We start from the raw sequence: 16,620 nt of genomic DNA on the forward strand, positions 1-16,620 counted from the left end.
TGTTGTTGTTGCTAAGGCACGATACTCTGACTCTGTAGAATTTCTTGACACTACCTCTTGCTTCTTCGAGAACCATGAGATGAGGTTTGGGCCAAGGAATACACACACTCCAGTTGTTGACCTTCTATCGTCAAGGTTGGATGCATAGTCAGCATCAGCGAAGGTGTGAGATTCAGAGTTGGAGTTATTGTGAAACGTAGACCCTGTGTTGGAGTGCCAGCCAAGTACCTGAGTAGCCTCTTGCATGCTACCTAAGGTGTTACTGTGGGAGCTTGAAGGTATTGGCTCAGCTTGTTTACAGCAAACGAGATGTCTGGCCTTGTCATGGTCAGGTAATGCAATGAGACAATGGTGCTTCTGTACAGAGATGGATGTTCAAACAGCTCTCCATCTTCTTTATAGAGTTTGGCACTTGAAAACATATGTGTAGGACTTGGATTTGCACCACTCATGTTTGTCCTTGCCAAGAGATCTATGAGGTACTTCTTTTGAGTTAGGTTGAGGCCTGTGTCATCTCTGTTGCTTCAAATCCAAGAAAGAATCTAACTGACTCAAGACTCTTCAGTTTGAATGACTTGTCGAGGTCTGAGATGGCCTTGGCTATTAGATCTTGATCATTGCTAGTTACCAGTATATCATCAACATATACAAGTAGATAAATGCAGATTTTATCTTTCTTGTATATGAAGAGTGATATGTCTGAAACTGAATTTTTGAAGCCCCATTCCAGTAAAGCTGTGTTGAGTTGATCATACCAAGCTCTTGATGTCTGTTTTAGCCCATATAGAGCTTTGTGAAGCTTGCAAATATGATCTGGCTTTGACTTGTCAATGAAGCCATCTGGTTGATAGGTGAACACCTCTTCATGTAGAATGCCATTGAGGAATGCATTGTTAACATCTAACTGCTTGATATCCCAGCCATAAGTCACATCTAGACTGAAAATTATTTTCAGCGTAGATGGCTTCACCACCGGTCTATAAGTCTCAAAGAAATCCACACCAGCAGTTTGCTCAAAGCCTCTAGCCACTAGATGTGCGTTTAGTTTGTTCAACGACCCATCTGAATTATGCTTCACTTTGAAGATCCATTTGTTAGAGACAATGTTGCTTGATCTGCAGGTACTAGAGACAAGGTCTGATTCTTCTACAAGGCATTGAACTCAACATCCATAGCAGCTTTCCACTGAGGGTTAGTCAAAGCATCATAAACAGTAATGGGTTCTTCAACTATATCACACATAGATGATTCAACATTAAAGATTCTTAGTTTTAGAGATCTAATTTTTGTTCGAGTGAGCATGTGGTGTGAATTTGGTTGTGTGTGTGATTGTTGAGGGACATTGTGAGTAATGGTTATGTGTGTAGGTGGGGTAGGGCAGTGGATGTGGTAAAAGGTAGAACAATTTGTAAAGTGTTATCAGATGTGTTCAGGGTGTCTTGAGTGTGGTGTGTCTGAGAGGTGTCAGGTGTGACTATTTGAGGTATTGTATGTGGTGTGTTGTTGGCATGTGACTAAGGGAGATTGTATTGGACTCTGGGTATGATCAGGACTTGTGACTTTCTGAAAAGGACTTGACCTGTTTGGAGCAACAAAAATGGGATCAGGTATTGAACCAGTGGACACTCAGCTGGTTCTAGTTACTTGCTGTGAAAACTAATCATTATAAGGAAAATTTGACTCATCAAAAAGCACACAATGAGCAATATACAATCTCCCAGAAGCATGAAGACACCTGTACCCTTTGTGAAAATGATTGTACCCAAGGAACACACACATTGCTGACTTAAACCTGAATTTATTTTGGTTGTAGGGTCTCAAATATGGATAGCATGCACATCCAAAAACCTTCAGAAAATTATAGCATGGTTTGTGTTTATGGAGAAGTTCAAAGGGAGACTTGTTGTGTAAGGATTTTGATGGTAGCCTGTTTATGGTGTAGAGTGATGTGACAAATGCATCCCACTAGAATTTATATAAAACTTGGGCTGTGGCAAGGAAAGTGAGACCCATTTCAGTAATGTGTTGGTGTTTTCTTTCAGCTTTTCCATGTTGTTGATGTGTGTGTGGGCATGGGTGTCTAAATGTTAAGCCAAGTTTTTGAAGGATAGGTACGAGGGATCTGTATTCCTCACCTCAGTCAGTCTGTATGGCTTTGATTTTGGTATTGAAATGTCTTTCTATGTAGGAGTTGAATCTGGTAACTATGGCACAGGTTTCATTTTTGGTTTTTATGCGAAAAATCAGGGTAAATCTTGTGTAGTCATCTACAAAATGGATGTAATATTTGTAACCATCTAAAGACATATCAGGTGAAGGAACCCACAAATCAGAGTGAATGAGATCAAAAGGTGCTTGTGTATGTGTTTCAACTTTGGAAAAATGAAATTGGTGAAGATTGCCAATAGCACAATCAGAACAAAATAAGAGTTTATTGACATCCGTGTTGCAATTTATAGCTTTGAGAACAGTACAAAGAATAGGTTTTGATGTGTGACCAAGACGTTTATGCCAAGTGTTTACATCAGTGACACTAGAATTATTTGAGGTATTGCACACATTTGACTCAAACCTAGACTCTGACTTTGTTGTAGACCTATTTTTATTTGTACAATTCCATACACTAGAATGATTACACACATGAGATTTTGAATGTTTTGAGACATGACTACAATCAGAAAACAGGCTTCCATTGAGAGAAGTAACAAAGGCATGAAGATTTGGCTTGAGAGGGACATCCAGTTGTGAGAGATCAAGCTGATACATGCCATCTTTTTAAGCGCTGCTACCAGCAAGACTCTCCTCGAATCCTTGTCCTTAATAAGACATTTATCATCATAGAACTCAATCGGCACATTGTTGTGTTTTGTGAATTGAGAGATACTTAAAAGGTTCTTTGTGATGTTAGGGACATGTAGGATGTTTTTTTAGCAGTAAATTGTTTTGATTGACCTTTAAAGTTGAATCTCCTGTATGTAAGATAGCTAAAGACGAGCCATTACCTACTATGAACTTGTTCTTACCCTTGTAGGCAGCCTGAAGATTGATGTTGGAGAGGTCTGAGGTCACATGGTTTGTGGCTCCACTGTCAAGGAACCACTCCTGGTTGGCTTGATCATCTTGACTTGTTGCCACGTATGCCTGTGTTGGAGACGTTCCTCGTGCTTGGGAGCCATTATGGCCTTGTGAATACATGCCTTTAGATGAGGATCCTTGTGGAGTCGGGCCTTGGAAAGCCAGGTAAAAACGATGAAAGCACTTCACCACTAGATGACCAACTCTGCCACACAGCTGAAAAGTAGGTATAGATCAATTGTAGTCGCATCCTCCAGATCTCCCACGGCCACGTCCTCGGTTGTTCTGGCCAGTATAGTTACCTCGACCTCATCTCTGAGCCACATTCCCCATTGGAGCTCCAAAAGGATTTGTTGAGACTGCAGAGTTTTGTGTTTCGATTCGCATATCATGTGACTGGAGTGCAAATTGAACTTCAGGTAGTGACAGGAAATCAGATCTACTCGTGAGATTCACAACTACTGATTTGTACTCCGATCCTAATCCTCTAAGCACATAGATGATCAGATCATCATCTCTGATTACTAAGCCAGCACAGCTCAGATTGTCAACGGTCGTCTTCATTTTGAGTATATACTCATCGATACTCAGATTTCCTTTCTTCATTGTTTGCGATGCGAATCGCAATTGCATAACTCGTGCCTTGAAGTCGTCTGAAAGATTTGGCCAAGTGTGGACCAAACCATGACGCTGAATTGACACATCATTTGACATGACCTAGCATGCTCTCCGAAATCGATGCGAAAAGCCAGCTGAGAAGGAATTGGTCGTGTCGAAGCCAGATGACATACTCTGGATTTGACGCTGAGGTCGAATCGCCATTGACGTTGGTGACTTGCAGAGACTGAGGAGGACATGGAAGAGTTCCGAGAAGGAAGCCTTCAAGTCCATGAGCTCGAGCTGTGGAGACTACTTGAGTACTAAAAAACTGGAAATTGTTCCGATCTAGTCGGAGACTGAGCGGATTAATGATGTGTGGAACGAGATTCTGATAGATCTGTATCTTTGTTGAGGAAGCTTGTCCATGAGGATCGTTGGAGATTGGAGATCCAGTCGAAAACGCCATTGTTGCTCGAAGCTCGATTTCAAGAAACTCGCACTGATACCATACCAAACGTAACAAACTAGAGAGAGAGAGAAAAGTAGAGAGAGATTGAGCCAACATTGTAACTTGTATCCAACGGTATATGCTTAATAATATGGGTAATATAATATTATTTTATATATATATATATATATATATATATATATATATATATATATATATATATATATATACACACACAGCGGGAAACAACATTTTAACTTATTATCACATTTCCTCTAACTTGCTATTGGTCTTAAATGATATTAAATATATTCGCCACTGCGTAAAGTTCATACCTTAGACGGACCTTAATAAGTGAGGCAGCTGAGAAGCATAATCAACTGCTACTTACCAAAAACTTCACATGCAGTTCTCTTTTGTATACTATATAATAGAATGTTGACACACACATACACACACATATTTATATATATATATATATATATATATATATATATATATACGTATATATAGCTAATAACACGGTGGCATATCTGGAGGAGGAGGTAATAGCTTGGCGTTGGGATGTTTTCCATTCTTCACAATGAAAACAGTATCCATTCCCCAAGTAACATGGCGCTCTAAGTGGCAATGCATAAACCAAACTCCTAATAAGATGTTGGGTTGAAAAAAAAAAAAACCAGTTATGAGTAATGTTCATACATTTGATATAGCTAGCCAGCTAGTTTGATACGTAGTTTTATGAGGGAAATAAAAAAAAGTGGTGAGAAAAAATACGTCAAAAATATCAAATTTATTTATTATATGTTTGAGACGCAGGAAAAATAAATGTAAGTTCTTTATTGATTGATCTATCCTTGGTTGGACAAGTATAACAAGTTTGAAGAAAAAGACTATGGAAATTTAAATATTAAAACAGTAAAAATGCTATGATTTCCTTCCTTGCATTGAAGGTCGGCCAACGTATGTAAATATGATTATTTGAAAACTGATAAATTGTAAATATAGTCAATATTTTTTTAAAAATAATTCAAAATTAAGAGGTATATATAATTAAAAGAACACCCAATCACATATATCTTTGAAAATCAGTTAAAGAGTTTGATTATTTACCTGGATTGTGAGCAACGAATCTCACTGCTGCCCAGCCCTTTATAGGTACAATCACAGTGTTCAACATTGGAGGATCAACAAGATTGTACCCTAATGTGTCCCTCTCTTCATCAAAATTACGGAACCCATAACCAACCACAAAGAAGCTGAATCCATGGAGATGCATGGGATGGTCAAGCGCAGCCACCAAATTCGTCCCTTGAAACACAATCTCCACAGCCGATCCGTATTGTAAACCCAAAACCCTAGTTTTCCTCTCTCGTTCCGGTATCTGAAGCTCCAAAGGCAGAAAATCACCTGTGAAGTTGAACAAATATGGCGGGAATCTCGGGAAATTCTTCTTGAAAACGCCATTGATGTGGTAATAGTAAGCCTCCAAGACGTCCACGGACATGGGTTGCGTAAAGCTCACGTTGTTCATACTCGCGGCCAAACGAGTTCCATTGGGTCCCTGGCACGTGCGGTTTCTAGGGCATGGAAACGTGTTTATCGACACGGTGGAGAATATCTTCGTCGTCAAGTTTAAAGGCACTTTGATCCTGACGGTCACAAATTATATTAAAAAAAAAAGGTATTTACACACTTAATACTTTCGGTTAAAACGGAGTCAGGCATAAATTTTAAATGCTTAAAGGCACTTCATAGTAAATTACGACATAAAATTTAAATGTTTTCGATTTTATACACTTATATGCTCGTTTTTTGTTTGCAGCTACCACGATTCAAACGTGAACTATTTTTGAAAAAAAAAAGAATGAATATATTTGTGTTGGCTATTTTGCTATTTTTTTATAAAATAAAAGATATTATTAAGTATTTATACCGTCATTTCCTCTATAAAATATCAATGAGTTTTAATTATTTAAAAGTTCGAGGGGGCGATCCCCACCTCCCTTTGCCTTTGCCTCTGAGTTGTGTGACAAAGTCGAAGGCCGATTTTGTGTCGTTGTAGAAAGGAAGATACGGTAACGATGGAGTTGCTAGGGCTTGCTTTGGCGGTCCTGATTTGTATTCCAATATAGCCGTTGTGGTGGTGTTATCAAAGGGAACGTTGGCTCCGCTAGAATAAGCCCTAGCTGCCATATAGTAGAGCCCGGAGGTTTGGTCGGTGGTCAAAAGGGCGTCTATCGTCTGTCCCGGGGCTATCGTAACGTAACGTGAAGTCAACGGCTTGGTGTAGCTTGCGTCAGCTCCGACCACCGTGAGGTTGTGTCCGGCGACGGCGAAGAAGAGAATGGTGTTCACCGCTGCGTTGATCATTCTGAACAAATAGGTTTTGTTGGGATCGACTTGTAGCCTGAAAGTGTCTGCAACAAGAAATCTTAGAAGTATGCTTTAAAAAGGTTATACGTGAGAGCCTAAATCATGGTTGATTATTGAGTAGTTATAGTGTACCTAATTTTGAACATTCGTAGAGATCTCCGGGTTGACCGTTTATGGTCAAAGCATCAGATTCATTTGGAGCACCACCGCTCCTAACGAAGTCCTTAAAAACCTGCTTCACATCCCTCTTCCACCACTCTCCTACATGGACATTTTCAAACATATAACAAAACTATGATATGTACCTTTGGTTTTTTTTTTTGGAAATAAACCTTAGCCAATACTTAACATTAATGTTTTAAAAAAAATAAATATTCTTTTCAATGAACAAAAATATCAATTTTAAAACACTAGATCAAAACTTGGGTATTGGATATCTGATTTCATATTTATTTACCTTTTTTTTTTTCTCTTTCTTGTATATGTAAAGTGTTTTTTTTTTTTTTTTTCATTTATATATCAAAATCTAACTACCGAGTAATTAGCTTGTCCTGATCTAGCTTTTGGAAGAGGAACAAATTACATTGTGCTTGAATAGAAGACCGGCCAAATTTTCAAAAATGCTCAGATACTTTTTTTTTCTTTTTTTTTTTCATCAGTACCCATTTGTGTGTTCTTTTTCAAAAATTACATTAACTAGAGTTGAGAATTGGAATGAGAGATGAGTTTGTTTTAGAGAGAGAAAAGCCTCTGCTCTATTGGATTCTCATTAACCGTGAATGAATGTACAATCAAGTATAAATACTATTAACTAGGCATCAATATTTAGTAATTTGTTTTTTAGAGGCAGATCCTGGATATATGCTTCAATTAGATATTCATAATCACCCATTAAAAAAAAAGTGAAAGAAAGAGATATTGGAGTGACCTAGAATGATCGGCACATCTATGGGAGGAACATCATAGCTAGTTTTGAAGGGATATCCAGATCCATGTTTGGGGTGAATAATAATAGCTCCATGAACTGTGGCTCTAGACCAATCCATATGAGCATGCCACCATAATGTTCCTTCTTCCATAGAAAATATAACCTTTTGGTTAAAATTTCCTCCGGGTTTTATCGGGCACTGTGTTATATAAGCCGGACCGTCCGACCACGGATTTCTCGGCTGCTTCACTCCATGCCTACCACAAAATAATTCTACTTTATTGGTTTCATAAAAATAAAAAAATTAAAATTGTTTTTAGTACAAATATATACGTACCAATGAATTGTGATGTTTTGTTTGGCCTTGTTATGGACATTCACGTAGATTGTGTCTCCTTTGTGAACCTGCAAAGTCGGACCCGGAAACTTCCCGTTCACCGTCAAGATCTTCTTGGTGCTGCACAGTCTTGTGTACGGTGCTTCTTTCACCTGCAAAAATAAAAATAAAAACATTATTAGTATAATATTTTTTTTAAACTAGCTCGAATATTATGGTTTGGCTGATCGTGCAGAAAGTGCATATAATGATATTCAGATGAAAAAAGAAGTAGAAATTACGTACCACGAAGTTATACTGTATCCTAGCTTGGCATTTGATTAGGAAAAGAACTATGATCACTAGAAGAGGTGTTAGAAACCGAATCCATACCGATTTACTCGTCCAATAACACATTTTTATATTCTTCTTGTTGAAAAGAGGTCTTACACTATGTTGCTATACACTTTTGTTGCAGCTCACAAGTGACATTAATATATAGAATTTCCAGAGGACAATAAGATTCTTTTTTTTCCATTATGTTTACCCCGGGAAATCATTTCGTAGGTTTTTTCTTTTCTTTTCTTGATTTCTATGATTAGATAAAAGTGAGTTACCAAACTTATTTTTATTTTTACCCAAACTTAATGCTCTGGTGTTTTATTCTTTGTCAACTTTTTCAATATTCCTTACTAATAATAATAATAATAATAATAATAATAATAATAATAATTTCATATAGAATTTCTTTTTGTGGAGTAAATAACTTCATATAGATTTAGTTTCTTGGTTCATATATGAAATAGTTATATTAGGGGTTAATAGTATCCTTGTTACAGTAACTAATAAATTTTAGTTTCTTACAATCAATTATTGTTATTTTCATTAGTAAATTTATTTTAGTTAAATCAAATTTGGATTATTTATGATTCTTAACCAACAACAGAGATGTAAAAATTTTAAAATGTAATGAATGACTACTGGTATAAGCCCAAATAGTTCTTGCCCATTGACAACTAATGATCGAGAGTTATTTCAGCAAAAGTGTAAATTAATTAATTACAATTAATTGTTGTTAATAGAATCAGTGACTAATTAATTATAATTAACCAAATACTAATTATTTAACAAATAATAAGTTTGATGTGGCTTAGTTACTAATAAATTTCATAAATATATGAAATGCTGTGAAATAATCATGTGAAACTTTGTAAACCTTTTATTTTTTCGTCATACTAAAACATTAGAGAAACAAAGAAGCTCTATATAATCATATAGGCATCGATTGAAAGTGGAAGTTTCATTACAACGACCGAAAATTTCGGTCCATAAAGGAACGAAGGCTTTCGTTCATTAATTAAAGACTAGAATTCCGGCTTTCTAAAAGTCGAAGATTTCTTCCGGTGATTTTCAGTCCTATTCACGGAATTCAAAAATAAAAATAAAAAATTCAAACCTTAAATATACCTTGTTATCCAAAAAAATAAAATTTAATAAAAAGAACTCGGATGAATAGTATTGGAAGGGACAGGTAGAATGGAATTTTTCGTTTCATGAGTAGTGTCGAAATGAAAAAATTTACAAGTTTTTTCTGTTGTGTTTGCCCACGATTAGCTATGTAGCATATATATATGTTGATATAGATGACCAACCTCCATGAATTCATTAGGTACACGCTTTTACTATTTGGTTACGATTTCACTACGACAAAATGAACATTTAGAGACTTGAAAAATTTAGACAGGAGAACTCCCATTTAATTAGACGTTATAACTCATGTCTAATTCTGATATAGACATTTACTTTTGTCTAATTTTGATACAAGCGAATTCGTGCGTCTAATTTATATTTTATAAGAAATGTTAGGCAGTTGGATTTACGCTTCTTAAGACATATTAGACTCGAGTTTAGGAGTCTAAATGACTCGCTTCTAAAATTTCTAAAATTGAAAGAAGAAAATGTTGACATTATATCTCAAATTTAGGGTGAAGTATTAGGTGGTTTAAATTATTCCTCTTTTTATTTTGATACAACTATCATACGCGAGAACTCGTGTCTACGGATAATATAGATACAAGTTTTTGCATTTGAAACGAGTATGACATTATTGTATTAAAAGCTATTAGATTTACGATATTGTTTAAATGATATTTTATATAATTAGGGAAAATAATTTTCTTCTAGCTAGTTTCAGGAGCGAGCTCTCGTGTCTGAGTCACTACCCGCCAGAAGGACGGGGTGATTTGATGCAAGAACTCACAAATGTTTCATTGCCCGCCAAAAAACGGGGACGTTTTTCAACGCAAGAACTCGCGTTTGTTTAGTCCACCCAACTTCCTCGGGTAGCACCTTTTGGAGTGATCTCTTAGGCACGAGTAGCCTCGAGTGAAAATTCATTTTAGACGCAAGAACTGTGCTGTAAGACGCAAAAGTTCTCACTTGTAAAACAACATTACTTATAAGTTCAACATGATTCATTCTTTAAATTCAGTTTTGATTTTTTTGTTTTTTTTGTTTTTTTGTTTTTTTTTTTTGTTTTAAGTCGTCATTTTCGTCGTTGTTAACTCTCAACTCCATGATATGTTGATGCTTGCTCACCAACAATCACCATGTTTGTTTCAGTACAATTTCTCTTCTTTTTTTTTTTAATTTATTTAACTCAAACAATTTCATTACAATACGGGTAATGGATGTTTAATAATGGTGTATTTATTATTTACTAAACAAAATATTATCGAGTTTCTCAATGAGAGAAAAAGATATTGAATTTTTGTGAAAATGGTATTAATAATTGGACTCGACGGATGGAATGAGTAAGCACCATAATAAAGCAATATTCTAATGCCCTACCTTCAGTTAGAGAAACCTTATCATGCAGATATAGGTAGAAACGTATCTACAACGTAATCGCTAGCATATATTGTGTCTTAACCATAAAATTGCAATTTGAATGGACTTATAAATGCTTGCCCTATCAAATTAGTTGCTGGAATATTTAATTCTATAGTCTCCATCAATCTTGAGGTTTAAGTAATTACCATTTAAAAACAAAGATACTTTTGGGACTTGGAGTACATACGGAAACACTCTTCATCTTTAAATTTTGGACGTACATGTATTGGAATCTTTGTCACTCGGGTAACTATAAGTCAAGGATGATGCAAAGTGTATATCTGAAAATTAGTGGGTGCGATAGAGAGGGATGTTTAGAGTCGTTATGTGAGGACTTTTACGTTTAAATTGGCTAGTACTCTTTATAGATACTGCAAAATGTTTGTATAAAAGTGTCGTTCGCGGGTATATAAGGCATTACGTAGTGTTCAAGTAAAATACGATTAAATCGCATTTTTCCCCAGAGCAATAGTAGGTAACTAACTACTCATTATATCTCGGATTTATTAAAACATTCAAAGAAAAAAAAATCTATATACTTGAAACTAGCTACTGCTTTCACAGTTTTACTTGACTATTTTTATTTATTTTTGGAGCTTGTGGAAATTCGTTTATGGATTTCTATTTCTTTCAATATATTAATTTACGTTGTGGGAGCTTTAGAGGAGAATCAAATTTGTTGGAAAGTTTTTAAGTCTCTCTAAGACGTGTGATCACACTACTACAAAAGTGGATTTCTACAACGACACAAAATCGTTGTAATATACTTTTACAACGGTTCTGTGCCATTGTAGAAGCTTCCGCTGTAGAAGCTTCTGCAACAGTACTCGTACTGTTGTATAAACTCAAGGATTCTATAACGGTACGCATACCGTTATAGAATCCTCGCTGCAACGACGTGTATTTCTCGCTGCGACGAGATGTTCCGCATACCGTTATAGAATCCTCGTTGCAGCGACGAGTATTTCTCGCTGCGGCGAGATGTTCTACAACAATTATTTGTACCGTTGTAGAAAGTCTCGCTACATCGAGAAATATATTGTGCTGCAAGGTTTACGCGTCGCTTTTTAAAAGAGCGACGTGAATTGCTTTTTTTATATTATAAACTTATTACCCTCAATTTTAGCACTATTGTTTTAAAAAATAACAATAACAATTAAAGATTCGTCAAAACATTGTCTTGTATACCAATTATGATATTTTTGGGCTTAGAGGCAAAGCCTAATCAGGTATATATATTATATAACTATAAAAACTAGAATCTATGAAGGTTTTTTACCGTGACAAGTTATAATAGACTTTCAATGTCGACAAGACTCACTTAGTGCAAACTCACTCTAGAATCAATAATTTGACTCACTACTACAAATACAGTTTTCCGGTGCGGATGACTTTTGGGTGCGACTTTTCGCACCTAAAAGTCGCACCAAAAACGACTTTCGGGTGCGAAAAGTCGCATCCAAAAGAAATTGAAGCAACTAAAAATTTTCGCAGATTTTTTTAAATTTGGGTGCGACTATTCGCACCCAAAAGTCCATTTATACCTTTGGGTGCGACAAAGTCGCACCCAAAAATCAAGGTTAACTTTTGGGTGCGACTAAGTCCAAATGTTTTTACGCGGTCTTTTTCCCTCGTTTATATTAATTTTGACCAGTCAGAACATTGGGTACGACAAAGTTGCACCCAAAGGTCCATTGGGTGCGACTTTGTCGCACCCAAATGATAGATCTGGTTATATAAAAATTTCAGTCTCAGCTTATATATGTATCTCTCTCACGCTCTCACTCCCGATTTATCTGGTCCCCTTCGCCGCCCGAGCTCGCCCGTCGTTCCGCCGCCGTCCGACAGCCTCTCCGGCCCCGGTAAGACTCCTCACATTCTCTCTCTCTCTCTCTCTCTCTCTCTTTCTCTCTATCCTAGTCTTTGTCTCTCACGTTCTCTCTCTCTAGCTCATTTTTCTCCTCTACGCGCTCCGGTCCTCACTGTGTTGAGCTCACCGGTCTGAGCTTCAAAGTCAATGTTGGTCACCTGAGCTCCGCCCTGGTCCGACAGCCTCCCCAGTAAGTCCTCCTCTCAATTTTTCTCTCTAAATCTCTCTGTCCTTCTCTCTGTATCTCTCTCCAGCTCACACTCTCTCTCAAGCTCACTCTCTCTCATGGCGATTTTAGGAGAAAATCAACAACAAAAGGTATTTCTTTCGTTTTTCCGTTACGATTTTCGTCCAGTTTCAAGATCTCTCAATTCCGTTCATTGTTTGGGTTGTTTTTCGGAGCGTAATTGATTTTTTTAGGTATCTTTGATTCGGAATAAACATGAATTTTTTTTCCCTTTTTAATATAAAAGTAGTAAAGAGTTTCAGAAAATTGTGAAGAGCGATCTCTTTGTTGGTGTCAATTTCTTGGGTTTTCAGGATTCGAAAACTTGGCTGTGACGTGTGAATGGTTCCTGTATATGGTATCGAGTTTAATTTTTCATTTAGGGTTTATGTGGATTTGGCTCGTTTATGCAGGTTTCTTCGGAGGTTGCTTCGATGCTGCAAGGCAGGTTCGAAGTTTTCACTTTCAATTTCTCTGATTATTATACACACACATTCAGTCAAAAGTATAGCAACAGAGTCATTCAAGCAAAAAAAAAAGCTTGGATAAGTTTATGTAAATTTCTCTTTCAAGTTTATGTAAGTTTATGTATATTAGGTATTGTACACTATGAAATATCAATTTGACACTAGAAAGTACTCTCTATTGAAAACTCCATTTTTTAGAGCATATTTTTTTATTTTAGAAAGATGAATTACTGTGATAATTCAATGGATAAGTTTATGTCCTTAATCTCTTAAGCTTGTGAGCTTGTGACTATCACAAATTTGGATTATATTCAGTTTCAAAACTAGAAGTTTGTGACTATAAATAGCATGCCTTGTAAGTGTTTGATGAATGTCCAAAACCTGAAATTGTCCAATTTTTCCTTCGTTTTTTAACCTTCTTTTCCACGTGAGAAATACAATTGTGCATGTTTGCCTTGTTTACTCTTTGTGTAATGATCTTTTGATACAAACAAACCTGATTTGGCTTGAAACTGTCTACCATGTTGTGATTCAATCAGTGGCATTTCTTTTTTCTGAACGTAAACGTTGGATTTATTAAAGGAAATCACTTATGTGTATTATACTGCTAAAGATGTCTAAATTAAAGGCAATTTGATTGTGTTGTTTAATCTCGTTGACTAAACCAATTAGTTGATTGTGATCTTACCAGATTTTATGGACAGTAAAAGAATTGAACATAAACAAGCTTTTGGGTGAAAATTGAACATAGCTCTTTTTACTATATTAGTTATTAGTTATGTATGTATAGAAGAGGTAGTGAAGAAATGGAATAAATATCTTTTGGAGAGAGTGGCGAACAGCTTCTAATAAACGGAGTTGCACTAAATTGAATGATTCTTCCATTGCCTTTGTAAGAAATTTTTGTTGTAGATCGCTCATGAGTTCTCTTGTTTTTTTTTTAATATTTAAAATGCGATTTACGTGTGTGCTTGATTTTCATGCTCAAACTATCACACTATTTTCAGGTCAATATACGATTTTGAATTTATTCCAAAGCTGTTATCATCTCCAAAATTCACATTCAGGTACATTATCTTCTTTTGCTCATCTAACAAAAACTTCTCTTTTACATAACATTATCCTACTAGTCATGTTCTGGTAAAAGCTTTGATGCTCTACACAGTCAGTGAAGCTTATGAAAACACATGTTAGAGGAGGAGCTCAGTGCACACCAAAACAGGTTTGATTTTTAACTTCTTAATTTTTCTAGCTTCTTTTTGGCTGTGTTCGTTAGATAAAAATTACTCAGGTTTTGCCTCAATGGCACTGACTTCCCACGAGTATCTTTAACTCCTACGGAAGTGAGTCTGAGGTGATTTTGCCTCTGGACTATTCTGTGTTGGTGTCTTTGTTTTGTGATTCTCAACACCTTGGTAAATTTTGCAAAAACAGTCGACCTGCGGGGGCTTGGCATTGCATGTTGGGCAAAACGGTATTAATATTTTTTTGAACTCTGTTGGTCTCGATTAAGTAATCTGGTAAGATAAGAATGTCTCTTCATTAGTATCCTTCATTGTGTATTGCACGTTCTTGTTGCAGATTTCATTTCAAGCTGACTGAAGTCAAACATGAGGACGCGTCGATCTCGTCGCCGAAGATGACCAAAGCTGATCAAGGACGATGACTGCAATGAAGGGTGAGACATAGTAGCCATAACTCTGATTAAGAATCTTGAGACTTGACTAGTGTATTACAGCGTGTCTGGCTTTGGTGCACGTTTAAGGCGAGTTATTTCCTTAGAAATTTAGATAAGGTTTGAATCTCGTTGAGTTTATTTATAGAGATCTCTTGTTCATATGGATCCGATATTCAATTATTAATTTACGTAGTTTATTTTACTTTTTATATGATTTGTGGGATTGGATATGATATTAAAAAAGTTTGAGGCTCAGATCTCTTGTACGTATGTTGAGTATGTGTTTCAAAGTTTGAGGCTGAACATATTTAGTTGCTTTTCATTTTTTTAAAAAAATTAAGAATCGAAGTCACTTTTAAATCAGGTGACAACTAAAGCACTGTTAATAATTACGTTTTTCAAAGATTTAAAGTCACTTTATAATAGAGCGACATCTTAAGACCCACAAATGACTATCGAGTGCGACTTTGTCGCACCCAATGCTCTTTTACCCGCCTTTTCCATGGACTTTGGTGAGTTTTTAGATGCGACTTTAGGTGCGGAAATTCGCACCTAAATGTCGCACCCGAAAGTCAAGACTTTTGGGTGCGACTTTTCGCACCTAAGACATTTAGGTGCGGACTTTCGGGTGCGGAAAAGTCGCACCCAAAGTCGCACTTAAAGATATCTTTGGGTGCGAAAATTGACTTTTGGGTGCGAAAAAAGTCGCACCCAAAGGTCTTTTTTGTACTAGTGACTGTAATAGAAATATTTTTTGCACCAAAAACACTTTACATGAATCACAATAGAGAACATCGGATGCGACCTCTGGGACTTTAGTCGCATCTAAAGACCATATTTGTACTAGTGTTAATAAATCCTGACAATCAAGATTAAAAATAAAATAAAATTGCAAGTAGAGCAGGCCACGATCCATCATGCGCATAATCTTCATTCTAAATTGATCCAGGCAGTTAAAACAAAGCTGTTGGTTACATAAAGCATCGTTGTTGGAGCAAGAAAAAGAAAATCCAAGTGCCCAAGCAACTTACAGAGAGAGGGATTGGCTGTAAAAAAGGATTGTTGGTTCCAAGTAAACTCTCATGACTTGCATTCCAACAGCAAAAAAACTACTGGTAAGTGATTATGTAGAGTAACCTTTTTATTCTTTCTTTCCATCAGATCATTTGTATGGATCTGATCAATGGAAGCTAATTATACAATGGAAGCTAATTATACAAGATCAGTGAAGTTACAAGTTAGGAATGTTTCTTCATTTTATCATTTTATTGCCTCACACACATATTGCATACAAGCCAAAGAAATAAAAAACAAAAATTAGAAAAATAAGGTTGTGTTTGGTAGTCAAAAAGTTTTTGTTTTCTGTTTTCTAATTTTTGTAGTTGTACTGAAAAACTGTTTTGTAGTTGTTTTCAAAAAGCTGTTTGGTACAGTTTTCATTTTTGTTTTTGAGAAAGTGAAAAAACTGAAAAAAGTGTTTGGTATAGTTTTCATTTTTGTTTTTGAAAGAATGAAAAGAGAAGATGAGGAGAAAGAGAGAGAAGAGAAGAATTTTTTTTTCAAAAACACATTTTATTTGTTTTCAGTTTTCGTTACTTTTTTCCAAAACAACTTCAAAAATTTTTGAAATTTTTTTCCAAAAACTTAAACCAAACATGTTTTCAATTTTTGTTTTCATGATTTTTTCAACTCGAAAACTAAAAAATAGTTTTTGAGAGGAATACCAAACATGGCCCCTCAACTT

The 16,620-nt window shown here is 36.0% G+C and overlaps 1 protein-coding gene across 1 annotated transcript; it reads right to left on the minus strand.

The window, feature by feature from the left end:
• Window positions 1-4,636: 4,636 nt before the first annotated feature.
• TT10 (Laccase/Diphenol oxidase family protein) lies at window positions 4,637-8,160 on the minus strand. Its single transcript, XM_089619625.1, has 7 exons — window positions 8,050-8,160; window positions 7,765-7,916; window positions 7,428-7,684; window positions 6,632-6,760; window positions 6,126-6,543; window positions 5,237-5,775; window positions 4,637-4,770 (listed from the first exon to the last, which is right to left on the minus strand). Exons 1-7 carry the CDS (start codon window positions 8,158-8,160, stop codon window positions 4,637-4,639), a joined length of 1,740 nt encoding a protein of 579 aa, XP_089475751.1.
• Window positions 8,161-16,620: the final 8,460 nt, after the last annotated feature.

Source organism: Urtica dioica, chromosome 7 (assembly GCF_054948205.1).
Source record: "Urtica dioica subsp. dioica isolate 48M chromosome 7, U.dioica_male_clone48M_v1_H2, whole genome shotgun sequence".
Lineage (NCBI taxonomy): Eukaryota > Viridiplantae > Streptophyta > Magnoliopsida > Rosales > Urticaceae > Urtica > Urtica dioica.

What these genes read in the sequence shown, in the direction of transcription:
- TT10 (XM_089619625.1), bottom strand. Translation starts at nt 8,160, where the DNA reads ATGTGTTATTGGACGAGTAAATCGGTATGGATTCGGTTTCTAACACCT. An exon ending in AGATGTGCCGATCATTCTAG is followed by an intron (nt 6,761 to 7,427) that starts GTCACTCCAATA and finishes ATGTCCATGTAG; the next exon opens with GAGAGTGGTGGAAGAGGGAT. An exon ending in CTACGAATGTTCAAAATTAG is followed by an intron (nt 6,544 to 6,631) that starts GTACACTATAAC and finishes TTCTTGTTGCAG; the next exon opens with ACACTTTCAGGCTACAAGTC.